At 45.4% G+C, this 18869-nt stretch overlaps 1 protein-coding gene across 4 annotated transcripts in view; it reads right to left on the reverse strand.

Moving 5' to 3' along the window:
* Positions 1 to 11090: 11090 nt before the first annotated feature.
* ASIP (agouti signaling protein) overlaps positions 11091 to 18869 on the reverse strand; it is an 88289-nt gene continuing 80510 nt past the window's right edge. For 3 of the 4 annotated variants that reach the window (XM_027558766.1, XM_027558767.1, XM_027558764.1), the window contains 3 exons: positions 16251 to 16420; positions 14871 to 14935; positions 11091 to 11448 (listed from right to left, as the gene is read on the reverse strand). In XM_027558766.1, coding sequence (XP_027414567.1) covers positions 11272 to 11448; positions 14871 to 14935; positions 16251 to 16410 — 402 coding nt within the window. In that variant the 5' untranslated portion in view covers positions 16411 to 16420 and the 3' untranslated portion in view covers positions 11091 to 11271. Of the gene's footprint in view, positions 11449 to 11670; positions 11908 to 14870; positions 14936 to 16250; positions 16421 to 18869 lie in introns of those variants that run through there. The other variant, XR_003514019.1, reaches the window with a different exon arrangement.

Raw genomic sequence — 18869 nt, forward strand, 5'->3', positions numbered from 1 at the left:
ATATTCTTGCCTCCTTTATCAAAGATAAGGTGTCCATATGTGCATGGATTTATCTCTGGGCTTTCTATTTTGTTCCATTGATCAATATTTCTGTCTTTGTGCCAGTACCATACTGTCTTGATAACTGTGGCTTTGTAATAGAGCCTGAAGTCAGGTAGGTTGATTCCTCCAGTTCCATTCTTCTTTCTCAAGATAGCTTTGGCTATTCGAGGTTTTTTGTATTTCCATACAAATTGTGAAATTATTTGTTCTAGCTCTGTGAAGAATACCGTTGGTAGCTTGATAAAGACTCCACCAGAAAATTACTAGAACTAATCAATGATTATAGTAAAGTTGCAGGATATAAAATCAACACACAAAAATCCCTTGCATTCCTATACACTAATAATGAGAAAACTGAAAGAGAAATTAAGGAAACAATTCCATTCACCATTGCAACGGAAAGAATAAAATACTTAGGAATATATCTACCTAAAGAAACTAAAGACCTATATATAGAAAACTATAAAACACTGGTGAAAGAAATCAAAGAGGACACTAATAGATGGAAAAATATACCATGTTCATGGATTGGAAGAATCAATATAGTGAAAATGAGTATACTACCCAAAGCAATTTATAGATTCAATATAATTTGCATTTCTAACAAGTTCCCGGGTGATGCCTATCGGCTAGGCTGCAGTACCAGGCGTTGTAGGATTTTCAGCCCCTCCCACCCAGTGCCTGTTGCAGAGTGGAGGCTACTGTAAAAGAGACCCACCTGTGCTGAAAATGGAGCGGAGGCGCTGTCTTCAGGAGTGCTGCCAGGCTTGGCAGGAATGCGAGTCTGGAGTTGCTACTTTGCCCCCGTGAGGGGCAGCCTGCCTGGGGTTGACACCAGCACAGAATTGAGACACAGTGACACTTTTTCCACAGGGCATGGGTCTAGCCATGCTTGACACCGACTAGATCCACCCTCTGGACGTCTCAGTGCTGTGACAACAGTTTCCTTTTTTGCCTTTAGCCCATTTGAACAGGGGTGCTCTCTGGCAATTCCAAGAGTCTTGATGAGGTGGAGAAGACAGAGATGCACCAGGGGAGAAAATGGAAAAACACTTGGGGCTGAAGCTCCTACAAGGGGCTGTCTCTAGGCAGGCAGAATCTCCTGCCTGGCTTTCAATGGCCTGGTGGTTAAGGTCGTAGGCCTTGGAATGAGGTGGGCTGAGATGTTAGGTCTAGGCAGAGTACCTAGCCTCTTGGAACCCCAGTCACCTTATTTATTACAATTACTTACCTCAAGGAGCAAATTAGGGACCTTGGCGATCATCCTGGCATGAAGTAGCTGCTCAGTCGATATTAGTATATTATAATAGTATGACGTGTGTGTACTTAGTCGTGTCCAGCTGTTTGCAACTCCATGGACTGTAACCCATCAGGCTCCTCTGCCCATGGGATTTCCCAGGCAAGAATACTGCAATGGATTGCCATTTCCTTCTCCACTCAATCTTCCTGACTCAAGGATCTTATGTCTCTTACATAACAATCTGGTGGGAAGATTCTTCTGGTGGGAAGGGCTACCTGGGAAGCCCCTATAATAGTTACAGATCACAATAGGAGGCCTCAGGCTAAAAGCAGCAATCCTGGGTCCCTGGCAAAGGGCAGGAAACCACCTCAGAGGCCTCCTGGAGAGGGGGAGTATCTCAGAATCCTCCAGAGGCTTTGTGTGCATCTCAGGGCCAGTGCAGGGGCTCCAGGATTCTGGTTTGGGTGAAATTACTGAGGACTACTTGAGAAGTTCCACTACAGTTTAGCCTTCCTGGGGGTGGGGGCAGGGGGGCTCCGTTAGACAAGGATCAATTAATTCCAAGATCATGTCAGACTGGGAAATCAAGACTGCTTTGGGATTTTAAAGGGAGTAACCCTTGGCTGGAGGAGCCTGGTAGGCTGCAGTCCATGGGGTCGCTAAGAGTTGGACTCGACTGAGCGACTTCACTTTCACTTTCCACTTTCATGCATTGGAGAAGGAAATGGCAACCCACTCCACTGTTCTTGCCTGGAGAATCCCAGGGACAGGGGAGCCTGGTGGGCTGCCGTCTATGGGGTCGCACAGAGTTGGACACGACTGAAGCGACTTAGCAGCAGCAGCAACCCTTGGCTGATCACTGAAGAGTCGCCTTCCCCTTATTCTGTTCCCTCCAGGCCCCTACTCTACTTTTCTTTTGCAACATCTGGCAAGTCATACGTTATGCAGAATTCTAGATGTTGATAGACGTTGGGATAAATAATGAGAGAAAAAAAGAAACCAAAGAACTAAACTTTCTCCCAGTCATGATGCTCTACTTTTTGACTTGGGGAGGAATCAGTTCTGGCTCAGACAGTAAAGAATCTGCCTGCCAATGCAGGAGATGTGGATTCGATCCCTGGATCAGGAAGCTCCCCTGGAGAAGGAAAAGGCAACCCACTCCAGTATTGCCTGCAAAATTCCATGGACAGAGGAGCCTGGCGGGCTACAGTCCATGGCATTTCACAACTTAGTGACTAAACCACCACCACAGCTGACTCAGTGGCTTGTAAATGTGATCTCATCAAATTAGGTAATTTAAAGAAGGTTATTTTTTAATCATCACCATTATCATTAAATTTTCTTTAGTAGTTGTGTTTTTATTATTGCTCTGGTAGTCTGTGCAGCTGTTGGGCCCAGGAATTCTAAAGAGGAACTCTAAAGAAAAGAAAAAGGAGCTCTGAAAGATGTGAAAACCTTTAGGAGCCAAGGGAATGAAGCTATTTGCTGGGGTCCCCAGATAACAAGAAGGCACAATTGTCATCGTTGTCGTGACCATTTGGTGGTGCCACCTCCCAGACTCTACAACTCCCATAGCCAACTGGGAGAGCTGACAATAGCTACTATCTCTCTGCAAGCCATCAGTATAAAACTCCTTTCTGGAGTGAACAGAAACATAAATTTGATGATTTTACTGAGAAAATAAAAGACATTCCTGCTCCATCCCTGGCCCCGCAACACACACCTGCTATGCCTATGGGCATATAGATATACTTTGTGCATGGGAAAAAAGGGAAGAACATGTGTATTCTAGACTAATCTGAAACTCACTACAGATGGTTTGGCTAATTCAGTTAAAATCAAATTCTTTTCTTTAACTATCCTGTCACCTTCACACATGGGAATTGGTTTTTGGAGTTAAATTCCTTTATAAAGTTCCTATTGTATGATGGGGTAATTTCCTGACAGTGGGTAATGATGCTGGATCTGTGGTTTTTCAAACAGGTGGAGGAACTTAGAGTAAGGATCAAAAGATTGCCAATTAGGTTGGCCTGCGGTCCACAATCCCAGAAGGGGTTGAGGTCCTGAGGATTGGCTACCCCTCAGGGTAGTGGTTTTTGAAGTGTGTTGCTTCTGTAGAACCATAAACTTCAATTTCTACTTTTACAAACTTTGAAGCCATTTAAAAGATACAATAAAAATACACATGTTTAAACATGCTAGGCACCAAATTTAACACGTTGGGAACCACCTGGATTAGAGTTTGAAGTAAACCTTTTGCTGTTTCTGTTTAACAGAAGACTGTTTCAAGGTCACAAGGTGAGCTGTTCAAACCTTTCTGCAACAACTTCTCTGTGTGAATTAGGCCTTTTTCGGGCTTACACAACCAAAACAAAAGATGGAAATAAACTGATTGCGAAGGCTGATATTAGGAGGCAACTGTTAGTCTCTAATGTCTGATTTCAAGTTTTTATAATATTAATTTATAACTTCTAGTGTCTCACATAATGGGCTCCCCCTTAAGAATTCAAGCTGAGGAAATGGTACACTCCTAAACGAAACAAAACATGAAAACCTTTGCTTCAGACTTTGTTGCAGCATTTGTGGTGCTGAAAGTGTCCTCAGAACAAATTCAGAGTCCAGCTCTCACAGTGGCCAGTTGTGGATTTTCCCCTTCAGTAATTTTTTTAATTGGAGAATTACCCCTCCCATGTTAAGGACAGATTTTGTGCAACTGTCTATCAAGATGGGCCACCCTTCCCTGGGTACCACTTCAGGTCAGTCAGATCCCCACTCATGGGAATTTGAAGTTTGAGTGGTCCCATGCAAGAACTGAAGTGGTTGGAGATGACATCCCATAGCTTTGCCCTGAAAACATTGTCCATTGGTTTCTTTGACCTGGCTTCTTTTACATCCTCAGGGCGCTATCCTTTCTAAGGCTTGTTGTTTGGCTTTTCCTTTGATTCTTTGAAGAATCCAGACCTCTCCAGTAGAGTACTGCCCCACTTTGTTTCTTAGGCTAGCCAGAATCAGTTCTGTTGTTTGCAACCAAAACATTCTGACTGACTGACTCCAAATTTTGTAAACGGAAAACGGTAGTAGCATCAAGAGGTCAGTGACTTGTTCAAGCCCACGTTCTTAGAACTTTGGGCACAAGTATAAGGCCACGCTCTCCAGGAAGAAATTATCCTAGATCAATATTTACAACAGGAGAACACACACATCTAGGACAGAACTCACCTTTGTTCTGTGCATATGAGGGAGACACAGGAAGAGAAATGTGAATAATGGCTGGGAAATAGGGAGCACGTATCCCAGATCTTCACAACTTTCAATTCACTCAGGCAGGGTTTTGCAGAGACCCAGAACCATTCTCTCTGGACCCTAAGGCTTGAGGAGGAATTTCTGAAAAGGTGGAAGAATCTTAGGATCTCAACTGAAGAGGAACTTGGGCAGATAAATATCTAACCAGGGATATGATTCAACAGAAGCAAAACTGAGGGTCTGTGGGAACAGACCACATATGCTAACAATAGTAGTGGTAGTGTTAGTCGCTCAGTCGTGTCCGACTCTTTGTGACCCCATGGACTGTGGCTTGCCACGCTCCTCTGTCCGTGTGATTCTCCAGGCAAGAATACTGGAGTGGATTGTCATTCCCTTCTCCAATGCTAACAATGGTTCTGACTTTTAACAAGGGCTGGTGATCTTGGTCCACTAAACCATAAGCTCTGTAAGAAGAGGACTGGACTTGTTCACCACAATATTCACAACACCTGGCACAGGGCCTTGTGCCTGGTCGGTGCTCAATACACATGTGCTGAAGGACTGAACGGGTTGGGCTTCCATGTGGTTGTCTGGACCCAGCAGCCTAGTGATTTTGTCACTAATGAACTGGGTCTTTGGCTTTGCATTTCTGGCCTCAACTGGGGGGAGAATGGTGCCTGGCTGGTGACAAATGTCTGGAAAACACAGGAGCAGTGGCTACAATATATTCCCAATATTCTAATTACTGATGACATTTACTCAGCAGCAGTTGTGGTACAGGGAACAAAAGGTTCTGTGGGCTTGCAGCCTAAATGACAGAACACAAAAGAGTAACTGGGAGCTTCTCTCTCTATGTGGCTTGCTTTGTTAAGGTATAAGAAGCAATACTATTTCAGATTTGTAATAAGAACAGCAAGATTGATGATCTCCCATTTTACAGACAAGTGAATAGAAGCCCAGAGAAATGCAGACTTTTCCCAATGTGCAGAATCGTGTCCCCAGCCTAGCCTGGAGCACCCATCAATTTTCTGCGTGTGTGCGCTCTGCCCAGGTAGTTCCAGCTCTGCCCGGTCTCGGGTCTGTTTGTGTCCTTCATTCCACGCTGGTTGTGTCACTGCAGGCACTGTGGGTCTCCAGTGGAGAAAGTTCCTTGGGAAGGAGTTTTGAGACATTTGAAAGACGGAAGATTGTAAGTAGACAAGCGGGTCGGGGTGGGGGGTGGCCCCACCTGTCCTGGCCCTTGAGCCCCACTGTCCTCACCTCCAAGGACAGAGATAAATGGTGGTTATCAGGGCTGAGGAAACTGCTTCATATTGTTCAGTCATATAACCTCTCTCTAGACTCTCTTTCTTGTGTACAACAGGCCTTGTTATTATTTTTCAAACAATTATCTTCTTGTACCACTGCTGTTTGCAGTTTCTTCTTTCTTGTTTATGGTAATTCCTTTGGGAAGAGCTCTAGTTCTGGGGGACATTGACAGGTGAAACCTCAGCTTGTCTACCTTTTCTACTGGCAGGGATGCCTTCAGCCAAGCAGGGCAAGTAGGTGCTATCACTGAGAGCCCTTGCCTCTCAAAGTGCTGGGAGTTTTCATGTGACCACCCCAACCCTGGCTGGTCCTTTTTCACAGACCCTGTTCACACCTTTAGTGCTCTCCCCAAAACAGCACCTCCCAGGGTCCTTCCAAAGATAAGATGCTTCATCTCAGTTTTCCACAGACTCAGAATCTCTAAGGATGGGGGCAGTTTGGGACACTTGAGGAGACAGGCCCCTGATAATCCAGGACAAAAATTGCTGCCTAGTTACCATGCCAGGCTCACTGTCCCCTTCCTAGTTGACAGAGCTAGGGTAAGGAGTGAGGAAAAGTCCAGGCTTTCAGAATTAAAAATGGCTGGGACCACTGGTTGGAGTTCTTTTAGCCTGGGAGTGGGAGAAACATACCTTCTCTTCCTTGGGAACTTCAATTATGAATGATCCCATGCAAGAACTGAAGTGTCTGGAGGTAACTTGCCCTGAAAACACTGTCCATTGGGTTCTTTGACCTGGCTCCTTTCATGTCCTTCAGGGTCCTATTCTTTCTGAGGCTTGTCACATGGCTTCTTATCCTTTGATTCTCTGAGGCCCCCAGAAGTCTCTAGTAGACTGCCCTCTATCTCCCCCACTCCTTTATTTGTTTCTGAGGCTAACGTTTTTGGTGGAGCCTCCTAAGGCTGTAGGATCCTCAGGCCAGAGCCTTCTGGCCGTTGGACCCACAACGATGTCCAGTCACAATCAGCCACCCCAGCTTCTATTCATAGACCCTGACTCCTTAGGGCAGACAGCACAGTGAGACTGCGTATGGAGTTGTAGTCATTTTGTTTTTGTGAAGGTGAGGGGAGATCCTTAGAAGAGGGGTAGGGTGAAAGACTGAATGTGTGCTCAGTCGTGTCCAGCTCTTTGTGACCCCCATGGAATGTTGCCTGCCAGGCCCCTTTGTATACCAGACAAGAATACTGGAGCGGGTTGCCATTTCCTACTCCTACTCCTTCATTCTTTCTGGGGTTATTTCTCCACTGATCTCCAGTAGCATATTGGACACCTACTGACCTGGGGAGTTCCTCTTTCAGTATCCTATCATTTTGCCTTTTCATACTGTTCATGGGGTTCTCAAGGCAAGAATACTGAAGTGGTTTGCCATTCCCTTCTCCAGTGGGCCACATTCTGTCAGGTCTCTCCACCATGAACCGCCCGTCTTGGGTTGCCCCACAGGCATGGCTTAGTTTCATTGAGTTAGACAAGGCTGTGGTCCTAATGTGATTAGATTGACTAGTTATCTGTGAGTATGGTTTCAGTGTGTCTGAAACCATACTCACAAAAACAATACCCAGCTGTGGATGTGACTGGTGATAGAAGCAAGGTCTGATGCTGTAAAGAGCACTATTGCATAGGAACCTGAAATGTCAGGTCCATGAATCAAGGCAAATTGGAAGTGGTCAAACAAGAGATGGCAAGAGTGAATGTCGACATTCTAGGAATCAGCGAACTAAAATGGACTGGAATGGGTGAATTTAACTCAGATGACCATTATATCTACTACTGTGGGCAGGAATCCCTCAGAAGAAATGGAGTAGCCATCATGGTCAACAAAAGAGTCCGAAATGCAGTACTTGGATGCAATCTCAAAAACGATAGAATGATCTCTGTTCGTTTCCAAGGCAAACCATTCAATATCACAGTAATCCAAGTCTATGCCCCAACCAGTAACGCTGAAGAAGCTGAAGTTGAATGTTCTATGAAGACCTACAAGAGCTTTTAGAATTAACACCAAAAAAAGATGTCCTTTTCATTATAGAGACTGAAATGCAAAAGTAGGAAGTCAAGAAACACCTGGAGTAACAGGCAAATTTGGCCTTGGAATACGGAATGAAGCAGGGCAAAGGCTAATAGAATTTTGCCAAGAATATGCACTGGTCATAGCAAATACCCTCTTCCAACAACACAAGAGAAGACTCTACACATGGACATCACCAGATGGTCAACACCGAAATCAGATTGATTATATTCTTTGCAGCCAAAGATGGAAAAGCTCTATACAGTCAACAAAAACAAGACCAGGAGCTGACTGTGGCTCAGATCATGAACTCTTTATTACCAAATTCAGACTTAAATTGAAGGAAGTAGGGAAAACCACTAGACCATTCAGGTATGCCCTAAATCAAATCCCTTATGATTATACAGTGGTAGTGAGAAATCGGAGAAGGCAATGGCACCCCACTCCAGTACTTTTGCCTAGAAAATCCCATGGACGGAGGAGCCTGGTAGGCTGCAGTCCATGGGGTCGCTAAGAGTCGGACTCGACTGAAGCGACTTAGCAGCAGCAGCAGCAGTGAGAAATAGATTTAAGGGCCTAGATCTGATAGATAGAGTGCCTGATGAACTATGGACTGAGGTTCGTGACATTGTACAGGAGACAGGGATCGAGACCATCCCCATGGAAAAGAAATGCAAAAAAGCAAAATGGCTATCTGGGGAGACCTTACAAACAGCTATGAAAAGAAGAGAAGCGAAAAGCAAAGGAGAAAAGGAAAGATATAAGCATCTGAATGCAGAGTTCCAAAGAATAGCAAGAAGAGATAAGAAAGCCTTCCTCAGTGATCAATGCAAAGAAATAGAGGAAAACAACAGAATGGGAAAGACTAGAGATCTCTTCAAGAAAAGTAGAGATACCAAGGGAACATTTCATGCAAAGATGGGCTCAATAAAGGACAGAAATGGTATGGATCTAACAGAAGCAGAAGATATTAAGAAGAGGTGGCAAGAATACACAGAAGAACTGTATAAAAAAGATCTTCACGACCCAGATAATCACGATGGTGTGATCACTCATCTAGAGCCAGACATACTGGAATGTGAAGTCAAGTGGGCCTTAGAAAGCATCACTACGAACAAAGCTAGTGGAGGTGATGGAATTCCAGTTGAGCTATTCCAAATCCTGAAAGATGATGCTGTGAAAGTGCTGCACTCAATATGCCAGCAAATTTGGAAAACTCAGTAGTGGCCACAGGACTGGAAAAGGTCAGTTTTCATTCCAATCCCAAAGAAAGGCAATGCCAAAGAATGCTCAAACTACTGCACAATTGCACTCATCTCACATGCTAGTAAAGTAATGCTCAAAATTCTCCAAGCCAGGCTTCAGCAATACGTGAACCATGAACTTCCTGATGTTCAAGCTGGTTTTAGAAAAGGCAGAGGAACCAGAGATCAAATTGCCAACATCTGCTGGATCGTGGAAAAAACAAGAGAGTTCCAGAAAAACATCTATTTCTGCTTTATTGACTATGCCAAAGCCTTTGACTGTGTGGATCACAATCAACTGTGGAAAATTCTGAAAGAGATGGGCATACCAGACCACCTGACCTGCCTCTTGAGAAATCTGTATGCAGGTCAGGAAGCAACAGTTAGAACTGGCCATGGACCAACAGACTGGTTCCAAACAGGAAAAGGAGTACGTCAAGGCTGTATATTGTCACCCTGCTTATTTAACTTCTATGCAGAGTACATCATGAGAAACGCTGGACTGGAAGAAACATAAGCTGGAATCAAGATTGCCGGGAGAAATATCAATAACCTCAGATATGCAGATGACAGCACCCTTATGGCAGAAAGTGAAGAGGAACTAAAAAGCCTCTTGATGAAATTGAAAGTGGAGAGTGAAAAACTTGGCTTAAAGGTCAACATTCAGAAAACGAAGATCATGGCATCTGGTCCCATCACTTCATGGGAAATAGATGGGGAAACAGTGGGAACAGTGTCAGACTTTATTTTTTGGAGCTCCAAAATCACTGCAGATGGTGACTGCAGCCATGAAATTAAAAGACGCTTACTCCTTGGAAGGAAGGTTATGACCAACCTAGATAGCATATTCAAAAGCAGAGACATTACTTTGCCAACAAAGGTTCGTCTAGTCAAGGCTGTGGTTTTTCCTGTGGTCATGTATGGATGTGAGAGTTGGACTGTGAAGAAGGCTGAGCGCCGAAGAATTGATGCTTTTGAAGTGTGGTGTTGGAGAAGACTCTTGAGAGTCCCTTGGACTGCCAGGAGATCCAAACAGTCCATTCTAACGGAGATCAGCCCTGGGATTTCTTTGGAGGGAATGATGCTGAAGCTGAAACTCCAGTACTTTGGCCACCTTATGCGAAGAGTTGACTCATTGGAAAAGATTCTGATGCTGGGAGGGATTGGGGGCAGGAGGAGAAGGGGACGACAGAGGATGAGATGGCTGGATGGCATCACTGACTCAATGGACGTGAGTCTGAGTGAACTCCGGGAGGTGGTGATGGACAGGGAGGCCTGGCGTGCTGCGATTCACGGGGTCGCAAAGAGTTGGACACGACTGAGCGACTGAACTGACTCCTACTCCAAGGAATCATCTTCCCTACCAGGGACCATCAAATCGACGTCTCTTGTGTCTCCTGCATTGGCAGGCGAGTTCTTTACCACAGCGCTGCCTGGGAGGCCCAGTAGTTCCTTAACGGTTGCTTTCTGCCTCCCTGGTTTTGGAGGCAGCTTCGGGTGTCTGGAAGTCCCTGCAGGCTACAGTCCATGGGATTGCAAATAGACGGACACGACTGAGCGACTTTACTTTCTGCCTCCCTGATTTTGGAGGCAGCTTCGGGTGTCCTGGCTCAGCCGGTAAAGCGTCTGTCTGCAATGCAGGAGACCTGGATTCGATCCCTGGGTTGGAAATATCCCCTGGAGAAGGAAATGGCAGCCCACTCCAGTATTCTTGCCTGGAAAATCCCATGAATGGCGGAGCCTGGTAGGCTACTGTCCATGGGGTCGCAAAGAGTCGGACACGACTGAGCGTCTCCACTTCGGGTGTCCCTAGGGTTAAAGGTAGGGGGCAGCACTGTCTCTGGCTGCCAGATCCAGAAAAGCGCTTACCAGGAGTGCAGCCTCAGGGCTAAGTAACCGCGTTTCCCTAGGCCTGGGAGACAGCAGGTGCGCAGCTCGCGTAACTTCTGCGGTGCAGGGGACTAGGCGAAGGGAAAAGATTGGTTCGGGTTCCTTAAAGAAAAAGCCACACATTTTCGAGAAGATTACATGTATTTGGATTTTAGCCCAGCCCTAGCTGAGACTTCCTGAAGCCCCGCCCCAACGTCAATAGCCACGCCCACCCCTTTTTCGGAAGCCCCTCTTACCAGAGCTCTCCCACCCCAGAAAGGGCCCAGGGCCCCGGGAGCCCCGCCCCGCCACCCTGAGGCGCGTTCAGCAGGTGGGGTTGAGCACGCGGCAGGAGCAGGCGCTGCGGAAGAAGCGGCACTGGCAGAAGGCGCACGGGTCGCAGCAGGCGGGCGCTGGAGGCTTGCAGCTGTCGCGGGTGGCCACGCAGGGGGTAGGCGGCGGGGGCCGGGTCCGTGCCACGTTCTTCATCGGAGCCTTTCTCTGCGGGGAAACGCCGGGGCTGCCCGAGCCATCTACGTCCTCCCCACTCGTCCTCACCCCTGCCTGGGAACTCCTCGGACTAGACGTCCCCACCTGCTGTCCACCATGCCCACAGAGCACCCTAGCGGGTCCCAGCCTGCTCCGCCATCAACACTTTACTGGCTCGGGGCTGGCCTCTTCTCTCCCTACGGGATCCCACTCAGCTGCACGGTTTTAAACTACCGTCTCTGTTGTCTTCCCCTTCCAGTGTATCCGCAATCCCTGTTGGTACTGCCTTCACGGTAGGTTCGGAGTCTAGCCACTTCTTCGCTACCGCTGAAACCCTGGGCTTGGCCCCTGTCTGCTGCCCTTGCCCCCTTACTGTCCAGTCTCCAGCGCACAAAGGACTAAGCACGTCCTCCTTCCCCTTACTGGGATCCCTGAGGCCCTCTGTGGTTTGGCCCGCCTACCACTCCCACTGGTCTTAAACACACTGCCCCACCCACTCGCCCTCTGTGCACCGAACACAGCAAATGAGTTCTTGTTGCAGGCGCTTTGTTTTGGGGCTTCCTTTCCTGGGGACATTCTTTGCTATGCTGTCCAGTGCAGGCAGCCACCCACCATATGTGGCTGCTGAGTACTTTAATAAATGTGTCTAGGGCAACTGAGGAACCAAGTTTTCAATTTTTATTTAATTTTAATTAAAATTTAAAGATGAAGTAAAATGTTTCCCATTAAAGACAACTACGTCAAGGCTGTATATTGTCACCCTGCTTATTTAACTTCTATGCAGAGTACCTCATGAGAAACGCTGGGCTGGAGGAAGCACAAGCTGGCATCAAGATTGCTGGGAGAAATCTCAATAACCTCAGATATGCAGATGACAGCACCCTTATGGCAGAAAGTGAAGAGGAACTAAAAAGCCTCTTGATGAAATTGAAAGTGGAGAGTGAAAAACTTGGCTTAAAGGTCAACATTCAGAAAACGAAGATCATGGCAACTGGTCCCATCACTTCATGGGAAATAGATGGGGAAACAGTGGAAACAGTGTCAGACTTTATTTTTGGGGGGCTCCAAAATCACGGCAGATGGTAATTGCAGCCATGAAATTAAAAGATGCTTACTCCTTGGAAGGAAAGTTATGACCAACCTAGATAGCATATTCAAAAGCAGAGATATTACTTTGCCAACAAAAGTCCGTCTAGTCAAGGCTATGGTTTTTCCATTGGCATGTATGGATGTGAGAGTTGGACTGTGAAGAAAGCTGAGCACCGATGCTTTTGAAGTGTGGTGTTGGAGAAGACACTTGAGAGTCCCTTGGACTGCAAGGAGATCCAACCAGTTCATTCTAAAGGAGATCAGTCCTGGGTGTTCTTTGGAAGGACTGATGCTAAAGCTGAAAAACTCCAATACTTCGGCCACCTCATGCAAAGAGTTAACTCATTGGAAAAGACTCTGATGCTGGGAGGGATTGGGGGGAGGAGGAGAAGGGGATGACAGAGGATGAGATGGCTGAATGGCATCATCGACTCGATGGACATGAGTTTGGGTGAACTCCGGGAATTGGTGATGGACAGGGAGGCCTGGAGTGCTGCAATTCATGGGGTCGCAAAGAGTCGGATGCAACTGAACTGAACATTGTTTTGTTAGGACTGTATTTCACTAGTGTTAAAAACTGGGCATTGGAATTGAGAGTGTAAAAGTCAAAGACTTAGCGCAAAAAAAGTAAAATATCAATAACTTTTTATGTTGGTTACATATTAAAATTATAATATTTGGGATCTACTGAGTTAAATAAAATATTAATATTAATTGCACCTGTTTTTTTTTCTTTTAAAAATCTGGCTACTAGAATTTTAATTTATATGTGTCTCACATTGCATTTCCATTGAACACTGTGGCTCAAGATTACAGAGTTTCTCAGTCTTTTAAGTGCTGCCTCCTTCTAGAGAACTTCCCCTGACCACTTTCCCTTTCTTCTGTCTCACTGCCATGCTTTCATTCCTTCACAGTGTTTATCATTATCTGAACGGCACTGGTTAACGTGCTGTTCTGTTTCTCCCAGAAGAGTGTAAACTCCATGAGAGCAGTTATATATCTCTCTGTTCACTACTGTATTCCCAGAATCTAGCATGTAAATAGATTTTACAGTGCTGTCAATCATCTGATCTGCTTGTTCACTTTACAGAAGGCTCAAAGAGAACAGGGAACTTTATTGTGCAAACAGTGCCAGGTCGTGTTCCAATGCCTAGTACAGTATTCTGGCTCTGTTTGCCATGATCTGATCAAATGAGGCACACTAAAATAGGAACACTGTGCATTTCAACAGTGCCTTAATCTAGTATTTCTCCAAGTGTGGGAACCTGTATCATGGTGGTACAATTTTAGGCAGTACATGAATATTAAATGACACTGAATCACACAGTGAGAGAGGATTCTTTTTTCAGTCTCTTTCAAATGGAAAGGCTCAGTTTGATGTCAATATATCCTTAGTGTTTCCCCAACACTTTCTAATCCTTCTTTGTTAATGCAGAGAGCAAGTCTAAGATTTAGAACGTGGCAAGCAACACCAACCGCTAGAACCAATTCGCTAGAATTTGCGAACAAGGTTTTATTTTCATTTTACTTATTTTCATGGTTACTTCCTATTTATGCCAAGTGATACTGGTTTTCTATCATGATTATATAGTTGTTTTTCTTTTAATTTATTTTTGTTTTTGGCTGTCCAGAGTCTTGGTTGCTTCGAGGGCTTTTCTCTAGCTGTGGTTAGTGGGGTCTACTCTCTAGGTGCAGTGTTTGGGCCTCTCGTTGCAGTGGCCTCTCTTGTCGCCTTGCATGGGCCCTAGGGCGCACAGGGTCAGTAGTTAGTTGCAGCTCCCCGGCTCTAGAGCACAGGTTCAATAGTCGGGGCGCACAGGCCTAGTTGCTCCGAGCCGTGTGGTGGTCTTTCCGACCCAAGGATCCAACCCATGTCTTCTGCACTGGCAGGAGGATTCTTTACCATAGAGCCACCAGGGAAGTCCTGTTACATAGTATTTTTGTTTTTAAGTTTTAAACAAATATTAAATAAGTGGAACTCAGATGTGGTAAAAGTTGTAGAAATGGTTCTGAAATGACTGAGGTTTGGGAAACATTGCTTTCATCCAAAAGAATGAATGACAGTGAAATTTCACGCAGGGTTCGAGCTAGTTTAGGAAGTTTGAGCTAGTTATTTTAGGCAAGGTTCAAGCTAGTTTAGTGTAGATAAGCAATTTTACTCAGCATCCTGGACCTCAGCTGTTGGCTGTCTGTTTCAGTGCTTGAGGTCAGGACGGTTTTGGTAGCTTTCAGTTTCTCTGGGGCATGCAACCCTGGAAATCTTTCATTTATTTTCTAGCCAGAGCTTAGGTGTCCTCCCGCTTTAAGTCCAGTCCCATCCCGACAATGTGAACTCCCAGGCCTACCTTGGAAGGTCTTTTCTTCTTTTCCGCTTCATTTCTGCTGATCTTTTTGGATTTCTTGTTCAGCGCTTCAAAGAGAGACAGAAGGAACAAAGCCATTTTCTGAGGGTCCTTAACTTCAGTGAAGTGCAAAGAGCAGAGAGGGCTCTAGGAAGCCCCAGGGTTGGGGAGAGGATGAAGGTTTGTTTGGATAGATCATATCTTGGGACTTAGGCCAGCAGCTTCTGCAGCCTGGCTGCAGACCTGGAGACAGAGACTGAGAGCAAAGAGTTCTCTGAAGGAAAGCAAAAGGGAAAATCCAAGAAGGCCCTGGAAAATGGACTCAGTGTCTCTACAAGGATGGTCTTGTGTTTCCGGTATTCCTATTTCCTATTTCTCAGAGCTTTGGAGCCAGGCAGACCTGATTTGAATCCTGACTGCCACATAACAGCTTTGTGGTTTTGGACAACCTACTTAATCTCCTTAAGACTCAGTTTTCTCATATGCAAGTAGGTACTGTAATACCTACCTTCAAGAGTTGTGAGGATAAATGAGGTATGTTTATATAGTGGAAAATCTGACACAGACCAATGTTAATGTGCTTCAGTCCCTTCCCATATATCTAGAATATCCTCTTTTTGAAGTGAGAGGCAAGTCAGTAAGGAATATTAGTTTTGAGCTTAGATTCTGGAGTTAAACAGAACCTAACCCAGAACCTGGGTGTGTATTCAGTTCAGTCAGTTCAGTTCAGTCGCTCAGTCTTGTCTTACTCTTTGCGACCCGTGGACCGTCTCTGCCAATTACAAACTGTATGTTAATTACTTAACTTTTCTAACTTTTAATTTACTTAGCTGTGGAATAAAATAGGAATAAAAATAGTATTCACTTCAGAGTGCCTATCAGAAAATAAATATATATTTTATTATAATTATTGTCAGATGAATTTAAACCAGAAATTTTCCAATGCTAGGCTCTAATACCCCTGATATTTTCCTCTGAGCAGTCATTTTCAATTCTCAACCCTGGCATGAAAGAACTAGTTTGTCCCAAATTTGGTTATATTCTGCAGCATTTTCTAAAAATTTTACCACTGATAGGAGTTATGTGATTTAGTAAGTTTCAGAAACACCAAGTTAAACCAAATTCACCAAGTGCCTTGACTTTGTGGTTTCTTAGAGCCTCTATCATGCTAAGCTGCATATTAGATTGGTGAGAGGCAGAGCTTTCTTAACCAAATGAGTTAAGGGGCACTTGATTCCTCCAGAATTGTTCTGAGGAATGAGCATAAAGGAGCTCTGACCGATGGCAATGGATCCTGATATCGGCTTGGGGAGTGTTTGACCCCCTGCAGCCCCTTCTCACGGGCCAGAGCCCAGAGGCTGGGCCGCAGGCCAGGCAACTCACCCACGATAGAGACTGAAGGGAAATCCAACAGGTTCATGGAAGAGTTGTTCTTCAGGTTCCTTTCATCTCTGGGCTTTTCCTCAGGTGCCAGGTGGCTGTAGGCAGTGAGGAAGCACAGGCAGACCAGCAAGGTAGCCAGGAGGAGGCGGCTGACATCCATCCCAGGAGGCCTGAGAGTAACAGAGAAGGCAGTCAGGTGGGCCAGGGGTTCTGGCAGATGCATGTGCCCTCCTGCTTTCTTCATGTTTCTTTGGGCTGGTACTCTGACCCCCATCCCACAGCCCAGTGTCCCAGTGGAGCTGGAGGACCAGCAAGGCTTAGGACAGGGAAGGAGAACTCATGAAGGAAAAAGAGAGGAACGGAGAGATGGGAGAGGAAGAAAGACAAGGAAGGGAGGGAGATTGCAAAAAGAAAAAGAATGCATTGCAATTGGTCTCTGCCTTCCAGAGGGTGGGGTGCTGTTTTTGTTTCATTTTATGTCAGTAGCTCCAGGAGATCCAAGGCCTAAGCAGAATTGTTGATAGGTCCCCAGTAATGCCTCACAGTGGCAGAGGTCTTATTAAAGTACAGAGAATAAAGCTCATGAGTTAAGACTCAAGAGAAGGTGCATGGATAAATGACTCCTTTGGATAAATGTGTAGGTCATTGTATATGCTATATTCTGACATCCAGAGGAAATGAATGCGGGTATGTTTTGTGTCAGAAGGATAGGATGGACCTGTTCACATAGGCTAGCTAGATTTACTGATTTATTGCTAGCTGGGTTTTGATGAAGAAGACAGATCCCAGAGTGGGTTTCTTCCCACAAATGTCTGTTTGTCTCAATCAGGGCTCACAGTTTCAGCATCATCTTATCGTCTCTGAATGTGCGATCCCCACTCCTCACCCACCCTGTGCATGTTCTTGCTATCGTATCTGGACTTATTAGTTAGGTGGCACTAGAGGTGAAGAACCTGCCTGCCAATGTAGGAGATGTAGGAGACCTGGGTCGGGAAGATCCCCTGGAGGAGGGCATGGCAACCCACCCCAGTATTCTTGCCTGGAGAATCCCATGGAAAGAGGAGCCTGGAGGGCTCCAGTCCATAGGGTTTCAAACAGTCAGACACGACTGAAGTGACTCAGCACACACTCAAGCCAATATATTCCCTTTATTTTCTTAAGATTTTTTTTTTATGTGAACCATTTTTAAAGCCTTTATTTGTAATAATATTGCTTCTGTTTTATGTTTTGGTTTTGGGCTGTGGAGCATGTAAGATCTTAGCTCAAACTCACACCCCTTGCATTGGAAGGGGGAGTCTTAACCACTGGACCACCAGGGAAGTCCCCCCTTTATTGTTTTAAACTAGTATGAGTGGAGTTTTCTGTTACTCTCAACTCAGGGCATTCTAAAGGATATTTTCCCTTGCAAATAGTCCTGTTGTTACATTTTCAGGTGTAAAGTTAGACTCTAAAGCAAAAATCGCAGAGTACAGTTTCTCTAGCTGGCAAATGATGGAATTTTTTTTTTTAATTTCACACTGGAATAAGTAATTGGCTTGCCTTTAGGGATCATATTGTATGAAAAAAATCTTTTTCTTTGAACACCAGGATCACCATCAGCATAATGAAAGGTTCATACTATGAGAGGTGTACAGGAACTGAGACCAGCTGAGGGAAAAGCATATCCGCAGCTCTCAATTCTGGAGTGGCTGTCTCCTTCTCACAGAACAGGGGCTCTTTGGATAGGAGGTTGATCAGAATCGCCTGCATATTTATTTATTTTTAAAACGTATTTATTTTGGCTGTGCCAGGTTTTCGTTGCTGCACACAGGCTTTCTCTAATTGCGTGAACAGGGGCTACTCTTCCATGTGGTGTGCAGGCTTCTCGTTGCAGTAGCTTCTCTTGTTGCAGAACACATGCTCTAGGCATGTGGGCCCAGTGGTTGTGGTGCATGGGCTTAGTGGCTCCATGGCATGTAGAATCTTCCTGGACCAGGGATCAAACCCATGTCCCCTGCATTGGCAGGTGGATTCTTATCCAATGTGCCAGCAGGGAAGTCCTAGCCTTGCCTCACCTGCATATTTAAATTGTTTCTCTCCCCTCTCTCACCCACTCACTAAGTACATATGGTTGACTTTGCATAAGTTAACTGCGAGCATGATCTGGCTTCACTGTGCTTTCTATCTTTGTCCAATCACCACCCTCCACAGTCAAGAATGTTGGTTTTAATTTTTGACTCTTTCTTCCCTGATCTTTACATCCAATCTCTTACCAAGTTTTACTTTATGCTCTCTTTAAATAATCTCATATTTTCCACTTCCTCTTCACTCCAGCCCATACCTTCTTCTCAGTGGAACCAGTTACACTACTCCTCCATCAGGAGGCCTTTGCTCTGACTTCAACAACATTATCTACCCTGAGCTCCCCCAATCACATTTTATCCTTCCTCCAGGGCCCAGCTCAATGCCAGTGTTGGCACATTTCTCTCTCAGTTTCAGGTCAGCCCCAGTAGTTCTCTCCTTTTTCTGAACTCTTCCAGGTCTTAAACTTAATACCATATCACTTAGTACTTCATTATTCTTTTAAGTGTTCATGTGGGTCATCTCGGAGAAGGCAATGGCACCCCACTCCAGTACTCT

This window comes from Bos indicus x Bos taurus, chromosome 13 (assembly GCF_003369695.1).
Source record: "Bos indicus x Bos taurus breed Angus x Brahman F1 hybrid chromosome 13, Bos_hybrid_MaternalHap_v2.0, whole genome shotgun sequence".
NCBI classification, from domain to species: Eukaryota; Metazoa; Chordata; class Mammalia; order Artiodactyla; family Bovidae; genus Bos; species Bos indicus x Bos taurus.